The sequence below is a fragment of the Orbicella franksi genome, chromosome 5 (genome assembly GCF_964199315.1).
Source record: "Orbicella franksi chromosome 5, jaOrbFran1.1, whole genome shotgun sequence".
Lineage (NCBI taxonomy): Eukaryota > Metazoa > Cnidaria > Anthozoa > Scleractinia > Merulinidae > Orbicella > Orbicella franksi.
The window spans coordinates 23996297-24009367 of record NC_138149.1 but is presented as its reverse complement, the minus strand read 5'-3'; the positions used below and the strand labels follow the sequence as shown (position 1 = coordinate 24009367).

At 36.9% G+C, this 13071-nt stretch overlaps 1 protein-coding gene and 1 pseudogene across 1 annotated transcript; both read right to left on the bottom strand.

The window, feature by feature from the left end:
• Positions 1-5647: 5647 nt before the first annotated feature.
• On the bottom strand, positions 5648-6829 carry LOC145486876 (uncharacterized; annotated as a pseudogene).
• A 4257-nt stretch (positions 6830-11086) lies between these two features.
• On the bottom strand, positions 11087-11836 carry LOC145487117 (uncharacterized). Its single transcript, XM_081465839.1, has one exon. The coding sequence runs from the start codon at positions 11823-11825 to the stop codon at positions 11190-11192; it is 636 nt and encodes a 211-aa protein (XP_081321965.1). The 5' UTR covers positions 11826-11836; the 3' UTR covers positions 11087-11189.
• Positions 11837-13071: the final 1235 nt, after the last annotated feature.

The following is a 13071-nucleotide window of genomic DNA, read 5'->3' as shown; positions in this document are numbered from 1 at the left end:
TCGGAATTCCACAAGATTTTAGATTCTAACTATACTAGGATAGGTATTTCAATATATGTAAAGTTTAGTTTGGGCAAGCGATTAGGCACTCGTCAAAAAAAAAAAAAAAAATTCAAAATCGTTCACAAAAGACACAAAATCACGCCAGCAGCTACCGAGTGCGTGACCAAAAGTATTATCAGCATATCGGCATTTAATACTTCAGTTCGAAACGTCAGCATTACCAAGCAGTATAAATGACATGCACATAAAAATAACATGTTCACCTACTTCGGTTTATAGTATCCTGAATCTTGCAAACTGATTCGTTCCCTGCATTTCTTGTCAGTACTCATATCCGACTTTGAGAAGAAAACTCTCAAGTTCCATGTATGTGTTATTGGATATATCATTCTATCTGTGTTATTTGTGTCGTTTGATTAAGCCAGTAGTAACTGCTAAAGCGTTATTCCACGTGTGACTTTTGGGTTTCCATTTTGAACACGTTTGAAAGGTCTCCATTTTGAATGAAGATGTTTATCCGAGACCGGTGCGTTACAACATATTTTACAGGGGGGGTGAGGGTCGGGATTTCAAAGCTTTAAACAGAGTTACTTTTCTTTGTTTGAATTTTAAGCCACAAAGACCTTGTTAGTGTGTAGCATTTTATCGCTTTACCTACCTGGGTAATAATCCCCACTCTACCCCTACCCAGTGTGCAAAGACTTTTGCTGGACAATATGCAAATAAGAGACGCGGAGCGATCGAAGATGGTGGCTTATTTGTTTATATTGCTAATTACTGGGGATTTCTGCCTGAAAGCAGGTTGAATGATTGTACCGAACAACAAAACGGAAAACGTAGGAACATTTACGTAGGAACCTTGTAATATTGAGCGATTTGGGGCATTCAAATTCACCAGACGAATGCGTACAGGTTATGCAAAGCTAATGGAACACCGTTAAAATGGCAGGATGGGAATGAAGTTTGATAGTCAAGACATGATAACCCAGCTAAGGTAAACATATTTATATTGTTTTATGCTTAAGTCGTGCTGATATTCCTGTGATATTTCGAATTGAAGTGATTTAATGACAAAAACAATGGTAGCACTTTTGATCACGCATTCGACTGCTGGCGTTATTTTAATTTTTTTGTGTGTGATTTGAATAATTTTTTGACGAATGCCTAATCATTTGCCCAAACTAAACTTCACATGTATTGAAAGACCTATCCTAGTATAGTTAGAATCTAAAATCTTGTGGAATTCCGAGACATGGCACATGGTCAAAACGACAATTCTTTTCACCGACTGAGTAACTCGATTTTGGAGAACACTCTGGTTTTGTTTACCGTCAAATAATTAGATTAATCCAACATTCTTGAAATTGTCCTTTTTTAGACAAGGAATAGTTCTGCAATAAGCTGTTTTTATCACAACTTTTCTGCGCTCAATAGTTGCGACATGCGAATCGAATGAAAATGGTCGATTTTCAGTCCAGTTAGTTCCTGTTAGATTGATGTCTGGACTTGAAATGGATAATGTCCTTTTTCTCGGAAATACCAAGATATTTGAAGGAAAAAACTACAAAACGTTTTTACGTTTACTAAGGCCTACTTATGTGCAACAGTAGGGCAAATTAGATTTTTAAAGCCTTACCGAACTATATTTAATTTTTGTGTACATTTGCTCTTAAAAAAAGAAACAATGCAAGTCTCACTTGCACTGTAAGAGCAAGCTGAAAATTTTTGATGCAGTTTGTTATTGAGTTTAGACTGCGTAGCTGATGTAAGAGGTCATAATGGCTCGGGCAAGAGGACACTTCTAAGTTCTCTTAAAATTCGTCATTTTGTGAAGCAAATACCACTCTGGGATACTCAAAGTATAGCAATCTGTTTTCCGTTTAGAGTTTTTTAAATTTTGTTGTAAGAAGTGCCAAATGGAAACAAAAGAAAAATAAATTTAAAAAAAGATGTGCGTAAAAGGTTGACGACTTCTTCATCCTCGAGTTAGTCTTGACTAACCGGATCACGTGAAGCTTAGTTAGGAAACCTTATGCGATGTCTTTGTAGAAAGAGGCGCTACTAAATAAATAAAAAGTCCAAAGGAAAGCTGTGCAGGTCGATGGCTCAGATTAAAAACGTTTGATGCCATTTTACCGAAACAATCCATTGAGAAAAGGGCACTTCAAAGCTTTGATGGGATTAAGACTTCTTGCTTTAACGTTGGATAGTGCACTGGTCGCTTATACTCACAATACTTGATGTTTGCTTGGATTGACTTTGTAGAAGGCTCGATGTGGAATTTTCTTTAATTGATTGGCACTCAGCAAGCTAGGAGTTGACAATAAAAATAAAATGATGTTGACAGTGACAATACACACAATAAACCCTGAGCAGCCTGGACTATTTTTTTTTTTTTTTTTTTTTTTTTTTTTTTTCGTGAGCTTGGTGAGAGAGCGAAGAAGGGAGCTGCGCAGAGCCCCCTTCCCTCCCCCCATGTATTTTCAAAATTATTCACGCGATTGTAATCACACTTGCATGACGTGTGAATTAATGATCTGTTCACTTATTTATTTGATATTCACATGTCAGTCATGCTTTATATCACGCTTTAATTACGTATTCTTTTTAAAACACCACCATCTTAAATTTCTAAACATTTCCATAAATGGTCTAGATAGCAGCAGACATGTAAAGATTAAAAGGAAAACGACCAATTTTTAAGTTTAAAAGACATGTTTCAACAGAACTTCTTTCATCTTCAGTTGAATGAATGATTACAAAGCAAGTTGAATAATAAGTAGGCAAAAATGCTAATTAAGACAAATAGTAATTAGCATTTTTGCCTACTTATTATTCAACTTGCTTTGTAATCATTCATTCAACTGAAGATGAAAGAAGTTATGTTGAAACATGTCTTTTAAACTTAAAAAATTGGTCGTTTTCCTTAGAATATTTCCATAAATGTGAGAACAGCTCCGAAATTAATTTCGAACAAATAAGAAATGTAAGAAGTGCAATGGTTTTTGTATAAAATCTCTATAAAATCTAAAATCTCACTAAAACGCATTTTTAAGCTTTCAGTGCCAAAAAACTAAAACTAGTTAGAAACCGTTTGAAAACATGGTTGCAATAGAAACAGTAATTGACGGGACCAAATAACTGACACACCAAAATGTTCCTTGATAAATTTTGTCTAAAGTCACAACGTTTAGGGGGTTTATGAGAAAAAAGAGTGAGGTTAAGATATACAAGAAACGTATCGGCCCTATGTATTGACAGTACGCAGTCAGTGCGTTCGTAGGAAAAAAAAAAAAAAAAAAAGACCAATAGCTGATATTCTTTAGTAAGGTTCCGATTCCACGACTACGGAACAGAAACTAAGACACCATAAACTTCAAACATGCTCTCATACATGATTAAAAGGGTAATTTTCTAGAGCTTTACCCGCTTAATTACACCTCCTTCGATGCATACTCTAATGGACACTTGAGTTTTTGTTACACTGGAAACTTTTAGGTTAACATTGGATCTCTGACATACTTTGAAAATAAATTGATTGACCCATGCATGAGGGAGTATACTTTTCAATTTCCTTTTTATATATGCTGCAGTTGTTACTGTGTATAATATAGGCTGTCAGACTGGTAGTGTAGAGCGTGTAACGGTGTGCGAGCGTAACAGTCTTAGTATTGTGAGTACGTACCTTAGTAACGCTAACAAGATCGCCCGAAAAAAGCGAGAGATGACACATGTTTAAGTAATCTGTAATTGTTGTTTCAAACAGTTTGTATCTGGACGTCCTTATCTTGTAAGCTCTTAAAATAATAATAATAAAAAAAGAAAAAACATCAAAACAGGAAACACATATTTTGAAATACATACAGAGGGATAACAGCAGTGGTCCTGGCAAAGGTTTTTTTAGATATAAAGGCTATCGTATTGTGTTGCAGCATCCTGACAATCAAATAGCAAAATACGTTAATGGAGATTTTTTTCACTTATCATTATTTTACGTATGTTTCCAGCCCGATAGCGGACTGCGTATCTATTTAAATATCCCTAGCTCTCAAAATGAGTAAAAAAGCTTTTTGTTAGTGACTTTTGATAAGACTATTCTTTAAAATAATTCCCTTTTTTCATTTAATGAAAAGTTATAGGAAAAGCTATCTAGATTGAAGATATCAATAGTCCTCACAACAGCGCAGTGTTTTTAATAAACAGTTTATTTTTGTTACAAGGATGATACATCCAATTTCTGAATATCAAAGACATGTTAGTTAACATGATGTTCAGCTATCTTATATCCTAAAATTGTAAGTAGAGATACTTGCAGGTATCTGAGCCTTGGTGTACTACAGAACAGGCACTTCGGCAAATACTGAATATTGTTATAAGACAGATCTCTACAAGGAGATAACAATCGTAAATTACTGATTCAACTTCTCTAAAAGCTAATTGCTGGTTTTCAGTGTCATGCCATCAAAAATAGAAATTGTAAACATTAAATGAATAATGTCAAGTATCCTAAATGTGATAGATGATTCACATATAAACAACCTCGCCAGGATTTCGGTTTCTACGGTGTTTCAAACCTGCGTTATTCAGACAAATGTTTCATCCGAACTTGTAGAGCTTTGCATCGAGGAGCCATGTTGGTGTACCTCTGATGGGCACCGATAGGTTACACAGGCTATATTGAGTTTAGTTTCCTCAATTTGCTTATGTGTACCTCGTTCCTTTTTTGATGCACTTAATATTTCGTCTAATCGTATCTACAACCAAATTCTCGATCGTGATTGGTTCTGCGCGCGCCTATTTGCCACCATAGTTAGTAGAGGAGACTGGTTATGAAAGTCGCAATCTTCAAAGCGCGAAACAATAGGGCCGCTTCTGATGTTGAACGTGCCTGTCACGCGATCGCGACGGTGCACAAACCCAAACACACTTTCAAAGATGGCGGATGCAGGAGACGACTTATTCTTGTTCGGCGATGATTTTGAGGCAATTTTATACCTTCTTGACGAAGATGAAGCACTGCAGGAACAATTTTCAACTGTTGCTAGTGAGGTAAGTGCCAATTATTTGAATATTCACCCGCACTTAGTCTGTTTCTGGAGGAATTACGGAGCTGCACACGACTGTACTGTCAATGTACCCAATGTTGAAGTGAGCAAAAATGTCTTCCATGCTATTGCAAATTTGCACATAAGGGTGCGGTCATTTTCTTGTGCTATAGACATCATTCAGCGCTACAAAATCAATGCAAAGCAATCAAAGGGTAAAGCGCTCCGAAAGGAAATCATGAGGAGTCATGAACAAGAAACAGTTAGGCAAGAGTAATAAAAAACATTTTATTATCGTAGGTAAAACATGACATTATATAAAAAAGAAAAAAATGTTGTTGTTTATTATTTTTTATGAATATTCTAAAACACTTGTCAATCAACAAGAACATTTGAATTAAGAACTGTTCACATATACTCCAAAGCCGAATTTACCATGCCACAAAAATTCCTGTGCATGACATGTTTAGAGTCCTGGACCAGGTTGTTCAAAGTTGGGTTAAGATAACCCAGAATTAGTGCAGTAGAGAAATTATCTTCGGAAATGCCTTTGAACAAAAGAAAAAGAAACCTGGATTAAATTTAACCCCAGGTTAGTGCTAATCGGACTTCGAACAACTGGGCCCTCGAATCTGAAGGACAATAATTTTATGTACAATAATTAAGACAAGATACCTGGCTGTTAATCTTGGATACAATTTACCATTAAGTTCCATTGTAGAAACTCCATTACACAGCCTGTACCCCTCCAGTTGCCTTATTAAGTTAGATACAGTAATATTTCGAACTGTTCTACGACAATCCAGGTACAAAGGATGATCTTCAGGTAAATAGGAACCAAATACTTTCGCAGTAAAGCCAAGACTGTCATCCATAATAACTTCCAAATATGGCAGCACGTAGGGAACCACCATTTTCTTAAGCACAATTTTGTCGTCAAAGATCTTCAGGCTCCAATCACCAAGGCTTTTTAGGCTTTTAACTCGTTGGCAAAGCTCTGGAAATCCCTTGTAACAGCTGTGTGGTAAAGGCCCCTCGTTACATTTTACAACCGAACGTTCGGGACGTGGGGAAGGCTTGCTGCTTTCATGGCTCTTGTTAGGCATATTCAGCTTTGGCAAAGCTCCAAATTTGGGCTTCTTTTTAGTCATTTTCGCTGATTGATCTATCAAAAAAAGATAAAATTGTTAAACTTCGAAACAGCCAGACCTAAAACCGTATCCACTTTCAGAACGAACTTCAAACAGCCGCAACACTGATCGGTGAAAACTATTAACTCAAAGCAAATCCGACAATTTAACGAGAAAATACAGACATGTACTTACATATTTCGATATCTTCAGGCTCAAAATGTTTCTCACAGGTATATATTCTATCGCTCTTCAACTGTTCCCTGAAGTTCTGATCCATTTCTCTTGTCTTTTTTATCTCACCAAGCCATTCGTCTCGCCATGTTCCATGAGCTTCGTCACAGGCAGCTTCAAAATACCAATTCCCTTCGTTCTTTTGCACGAACCACAGCCAAATACAGAGCAATTAGCCTCTGGCATAACTTTTATATTTCTTACAAAATGACAACCATATACTGATGAAAATTACGGAGACATCTAACACATATCGCACAACTAACAAGAAACTAGTCGATGGACGCCATAATGGTTTGAAAAATGTGCACTGTCGCCATCACGTGGCAAGGCAAAAATCAAAACAAAGACATCGGTCTTTGAAGTTCGCTGACTTTCATAACCAGTCTCCTCTACTAACTATGTTGCCACGTAATCGGCGCTCGATTACGCGGGTGTCCAATTACAGGTATCCAATTTGAACTTCTTTGTAATTGGACACCTGTAATTGGATACCCACGTGATTCGCACGTTAATTGCGCGCGGCTTCCTTGCAATGTTTCCTACACTTTTTAAGACTTACATGAAAATGCGCTAAATCCGTATTCGCTCAAAAAAAAGTTCTCAAAAGACAATTTTAATTCCGGAATTTGTCATAGTTACGACTAATTAGTGATTGTACCTCGTGTCATACGATTCAGGGGATAATCGTGCTTGTAATTTCTAATCGACTTCGCGCTTCGCGCTCGTCCGATTTTGACTAGATTACTTCCTGAATTGTACTCAACTCGGTCCAATTACTATAACTTATCATACGAGGGAGGTAATGCGACCTCGGTTGTTTAGTGTAGAGTGCCACGACTAACTTACAATATCCGCAACTCTCGCTGGTTTGCAAACTCTGCCTCTGGTAGAAACGCAATAGCATTTGAAGACAAGCTTCTATAATATTAAATAATACAATAACAATTAGTGTCATGAAATATCAAATAACATTAAATAATTTATTTTACATTATTACCTTTGGCTTTCTTGCCTTGTTTATTTTCTCGCTTTTTTAATATCAAAAGAACCCATTAAAATTGCCATATATTGCGGGTTATTTTGTTACCATAACCATAAACGCGTGCAATAAGGTTCCAACTCATAGAGGAAACATGTTTCTTGAACTGGGCCAAACCACGACCGGTAGATCTGCATAAGCTTTTGATTACTAAGTCTGTTCAAATTATAGTTATTTATAAATATTTTTAGTACAATTTCCAAAGGTGAATATAAGAATTGGACATCCTGATTGGTCGAAAAGCTCATAATATGACGCTACATTTACCTCCCTAGAGCTCGGTTACTAAGCTCGCCATCTTTGCCATCTCGGCAAGTAGATATGGCGGGCAGTTGCTGAATGAAGTTTTTATTTATTCGGAAGACATCACTCTAAGTCCAGGATAGTTGAAAGGATGGAGAATTTTCAAAATGCCTGCTGTCGCCCTTGGATCAAAAATCTTTTCAAGAGCTCGTATTCAAGGCTTTTAGGAATCATAAACGCAGTGGTTGCGTGAATCGCCAGCAGTTCACATCGACTGACCGAAATTTATTTTTCTTCAAACTAAAGCTACCCATTTTTAGGCGGAGATGACACCTTTGAATAAAGTCAACAACGATAAAACAAAAGAACCGGATGAATTTATTTTTCGTAGTGTTTCGCTCGTTTGTTTTACTGCCGAACTCGATGAGCAAATTGTTTGACAATCGATGAACATGTAGGCTTATTATCAAAACTATGGCTGCATACGTGTATGCACACAAACAATTGCTTCTGTGTTTTTTTGTTTTAGTCCGTTATTTGTAGTCCTTGATATTCACTTCTGAAAGTTATACTAAAACAAAACACTATTCGTCTCAGGCTCAGTGAACATTGGAATATTCACCAATGTTCTTTCGCCTTTGGCCAATAATTGTTGATAATAAACTATGCAGTTAAATTATTCTTCGTTTTCTTTGTGTAAAATTACAGGCTTTGCTTGACTGCCTGTACAGAAGCAATTTGATAAGACCAGCTTTGCTATTGGTGAAGTATGAACTTGATTGAGGTTTTGTAGTCCGCAAGTCTATTAACAATGCTCAAACGACACCTTTTTTGACAAGGTCCTGCAGTGTGAGCAACGTATTATGACCTATAATGAATCTTTCGGCCAAAGGAGGGAAGATTGGCCTTTCCACAAATATCCGAATATTTTTTGGATACTTAGAAGTGTCAGTGACATTTAGGAAATATGAAGATATTTAGAAACATTTATAGCTTTCTTTTTTTTCTTTTTTGGCTTACCCCCGTCTTTTCCTCGCTGTTTTCTTGAAAAAATACTCAGTTCTATACTAGAAACAGTCCAGTTCAGCGACTTTCTCCTTGGAAAATGTATTCCACATCACTAAAAGCCCTACAGCAGCAATACTCCGAAATGGCTAGACTGTTAGAAAAGTCCTTCGTCTTGTTTATTCAGTTCCCGCCGAACGAAGCCGAACAAAGACTACGAAATGGCTTATGCTGGTAACATCGAGGTACTTGGATCTTCCTCCCCAACTTGTACTACTGAAAGAAAATTTTGGTCTTAGTGATTCAAAATCGTACGTCTTATTTTTAAAACAAAAATAAGAGATATTTTAAATATCTCTTATTTTTCGCAAAAAATTCTAAATATCTAGAAAAACCCTCTAATAGAGGGTTTTTTTCTAGATATTTAGAATTTTTTGCGATATTTAGAATTTTTTTTTCTTTTTTTTTTTGGGAGGGGGGGCAATTTCGGGAAAGATATCTACTCAATCTTACGCGATATTTGTGGAAAGGCCTAGGAAAAGAAAGCTCTAAAAAGAACTTGACCTCTAACTTAGGCCCGGTTCGTACGTCGCATTTCTGCCGTGTCGAATTTAATTCAATGAAGTGCGGCAGAAATGCGACTGTCGATTCAGACGTCGCACTTGCGTCGCACTTAATTCAGAATTTATACTGTCGGGTATGTCGACCAGCGACAAATGTTTTAAACGCAGAGTATTCAATATGGCGGACGAACATACTGAGCGACGAAGGACTTAAATTTTGCCAAGAATTGTCCGCCGATGGAACGAGGAGGAGAAGGCTGACAATGCAGCAGTATGTGTTGTAATATAGTCAGGTTGCATTGAGCAAAAAATGGCCAAGTTTCTTTTTCTTTGGCGGAACCAAATTTACGCATGCTCAATACATTAACATAATGTATGAATTAGATTCGACACGGCAGAAATTCGACAGTTTGAATCGGTGTTGCATTTTTGTCGGATAATGCGACAAGGCCAGTCGAACGTGCGGCGGAAATGCGGCAGCCGATTCAGACGTGGAATTTCCGTCGAATTTAATTCGTTGAAGTGAATTCGACACGGCAGAAATGCGACGTATGAACCGGGCCTTAGAAACCGCTTACGCTATGGCCGCCAAATATGTAAAGGATGACGTGTATATGGAATCTAACTATAGATACTTTTTTCATCATGAATGATTAATCGCAACGTCGTTTATTCAATTTTACCGACTAAACCTGTCTTTTATCAATATCTCCGGCAAGTTTGAACTTAAAGCCACAAAAGCTTCACTTTAAAGTGTTTGACAGCATTACGCCGTCTCGTAGCATTTTGGTTTTAATTAACAACCGCAATGACGTCATTATAACCAAATATTCATGTAGGTATGACCCATCTTTAATCCGCCACATTGCATCGTTATCAATTTATTAGTCATGCAACAACAGAAAAAAATCGACAATGGAATCATTTATGTGACATAACCTAAAAGTAAAAAAAAAAAAATAACAACAACAACAACAGGAGAAGGGGACCGGAAAGTTTCGTTCCTTACGGAAAATGTTTAAGCAAAGGCAAACAACATGAAAGAATGAAGGTACAAGGAGAAATAATTTTGATACGGGTCATCGATTGTCACATTTTAAACATTTTCTTCAAATAAGCGTTAAATCACCTGAATTAATAAACAGTTTAACATGGAGTTATATCGTTACATTAACTAAGTGAAAAATACACAATCTAACCAGAAAAGTCCTCTTCAAATACATTCTCTCTATCAAAGGGAAAAAGTGCTGTTACCTAACGCTGCCATAGCTCTGTGTCTAACTTACAGTTCGTCCAATTTTGTCAGATTGGCGAACACTCTAACAGGTAGATATTCAATAGTGTTTGAAGACAGATCTCTGTGAAAATCGACAACAGTTATGTGAAATTACAGTAATTGACGCCTTTTTAAAATCAGTTTTTAGCTGTATTTTTCATTTTATTATAACGGGACACCCAATATAAGATTTGTAATGTTGTGTGCCTCGATAAACTTACAAAGTCCTCAGATTTATCAGGTTGGAAAACACTGTGTGTGGTAGAGACCTAAGAGCATTTGAAGACAAGTTTCTGTAATATTAGAAATTAAAATAAGAACTATCATTTTTTTACATTATTATTATTATTATTACTATTATTATTATTATTATTATTATTATTATTATTATTATTATTATCGTCCTCACGTAATGTTTGCTTAGAGTTCTTAGGGCCGAGACCAGACCATGGTCCTGGTGCACTAGGGGATAGCCAGTTTTTAGCTTGATAGTACCCTTCTCAAAATGTGTGCTGTACCTAGCAACGTTATCTTTTGTAGTTCACTGATGCTTATTTGGCCGGTAATTCTTCCAAGATAAGTTTCTAGTCCCTTTTTGATAGCTCCAAGTGCTCCAATGATAACTGGTATCGTTTCCGTTCTCATGCCTCACATTCGCCTTGTTTCGATTTCCAAGTCCTTATATTTGGATAGTTTTTCAGTGACTTTCACGGATGTGTTTCTGTCTGATGGTATTGCCATGTCGATAAATTGACAGGTTTTCGTTTTGTTGTCTTTAATCACTCTATCGGGTCTGTTGGCTGTTATTTTCCTGTCTGTGTGTATTGGCATGTCCCATAATATCGTGACATCCTCGTTTTCTGTAACTGTTTCCGGATCATGGTCATACCACTTTTCTGATGTCTTTATGTTATAGTTGCGACAGACTTTCCAATGTATATACGCGGCTGCTTTATCGTGTCGGTGGGTATATTCTGTTTTCGCAAGTTCAGGACACCCAGACACGATATGGTCGATTGTTTCGTCGTATTTGTTACACATCCTGCATAGGGGGCTAGTACCGTCTTTGATAATGCTGGCGTGGTATGATCTGGTAGCTAGGCTTTGGTCTTGGGCTACGATTATGAATCTTTCCGTTTCTGCCTTGAGTCCACTGCTTTTGAGCCACTGGTTGGTTTTATGGTGGTCAACATCTGCTTCCTTTATTCTCTTTGGGTATCTTCCATGGAGGGCTTTGTCCTCCCACTGCTTTGTTAATTTTTCTTGGGTCTTATTTCGTGCCATTTGTTTGGTTCTCTTTGTATATTTGGTGGTTGTTTCTTCTGCTTTTTTTATTATCATTATCATTGTTATTATTGTTACTATTATTATTGTTACTATTATTATTATTATTATTATTATTATTGTTATTTTATGATTATAAAACCCATGAAAGGTTTTTAGTGCAGTGTGCTACGTTCTACTCACAGTTCTTGCAGATATCTCCAATTGGCAAACACCCCAACAGGTAGATGTAATCGCGTTTTGAGGACAAATTCCTGTCCTCGAATTATTTCGACATCATCCGTTTTCATGAGTATCGACCTTTATAATTTTTTTCATCCCATTTCTACAGTTTGCCTCGTTTCACTTACAGATGTGTCATATTTGCTAAATTTTCAAACACTTCTTCTGATAGGGATGCAATGGCGTTAGAACGCAAGTCTCTGAAAATGCACAAGGCAACTGTGAAATGATATTTTTACTACATTCTGAACTTTTCAAGTCTTTCAAAGGCTTCAAGTTCGGTTATCATTCAGCCACGTATTATTTAGCTTTCCGGCTTTCCGTTTAGTCAATTAAAGGACCTAAGATTAGCGATTATAGTTGCTATTTTGATGTCCACAAAGTGTTTTTGCACCATTGCGTTCATGGGTGAAAGAGCTCAAACAGAAACAATACCAGCATGCTTGCTTTTCGTCTCGCCAGTGCCAACTGAACCTAAACATCGTAAATCATAATAATTCAGACTTACAGTTTCCATAGGTTTGTGAGGTTAGGAAATATTCCAGCAGGAAGGTGTGTCAAGTTGCCCGATGAAATTGAACCGAAAACCAAGTGTGTATAACTGCGATGATCAATTATGTCTTCTTACGTTTTTGTTTTTTTAATTTGATCATTTTCTGAATTATAAAACGAATGAAATTTTGGAGCTCATAATCAACACGTGAAAACAAAGGCCATACACCGCCCCTAAAACCCAAAAAGCACAAATTAAATAGGGTCAACAAAGAGACATCATTTCATTAAGAGTTAATCTTACATTTTTTCTGTAGTCGTAGACGCGCACCTAGTAATATCTCTGAGAGATGTTAAACTACGACACTGTAGGACGCTGCCCCACCAAGAAGAACATTTGACATTACAATCCAAACGTCAACAAATCGACGTAGAATTAGCTTGTTAGTCCGTGGTACAAATAAGTGTCGTTGTTGTCTGTTGTCATTGTCATTGTTGTCGTCACTGCCGATGTCACTGTCCCCTGGCACTA

Bases quoted from the DNA above. Each gene is read 5' to 3' on its own strand.
- LOC145487117 (XM_081465839.1), bottom strand. From the start codon at position 11,825: ATGGCACGAAATAAGACCCAAGAAAAATTAACAAAGCAGTGGGAGGAC.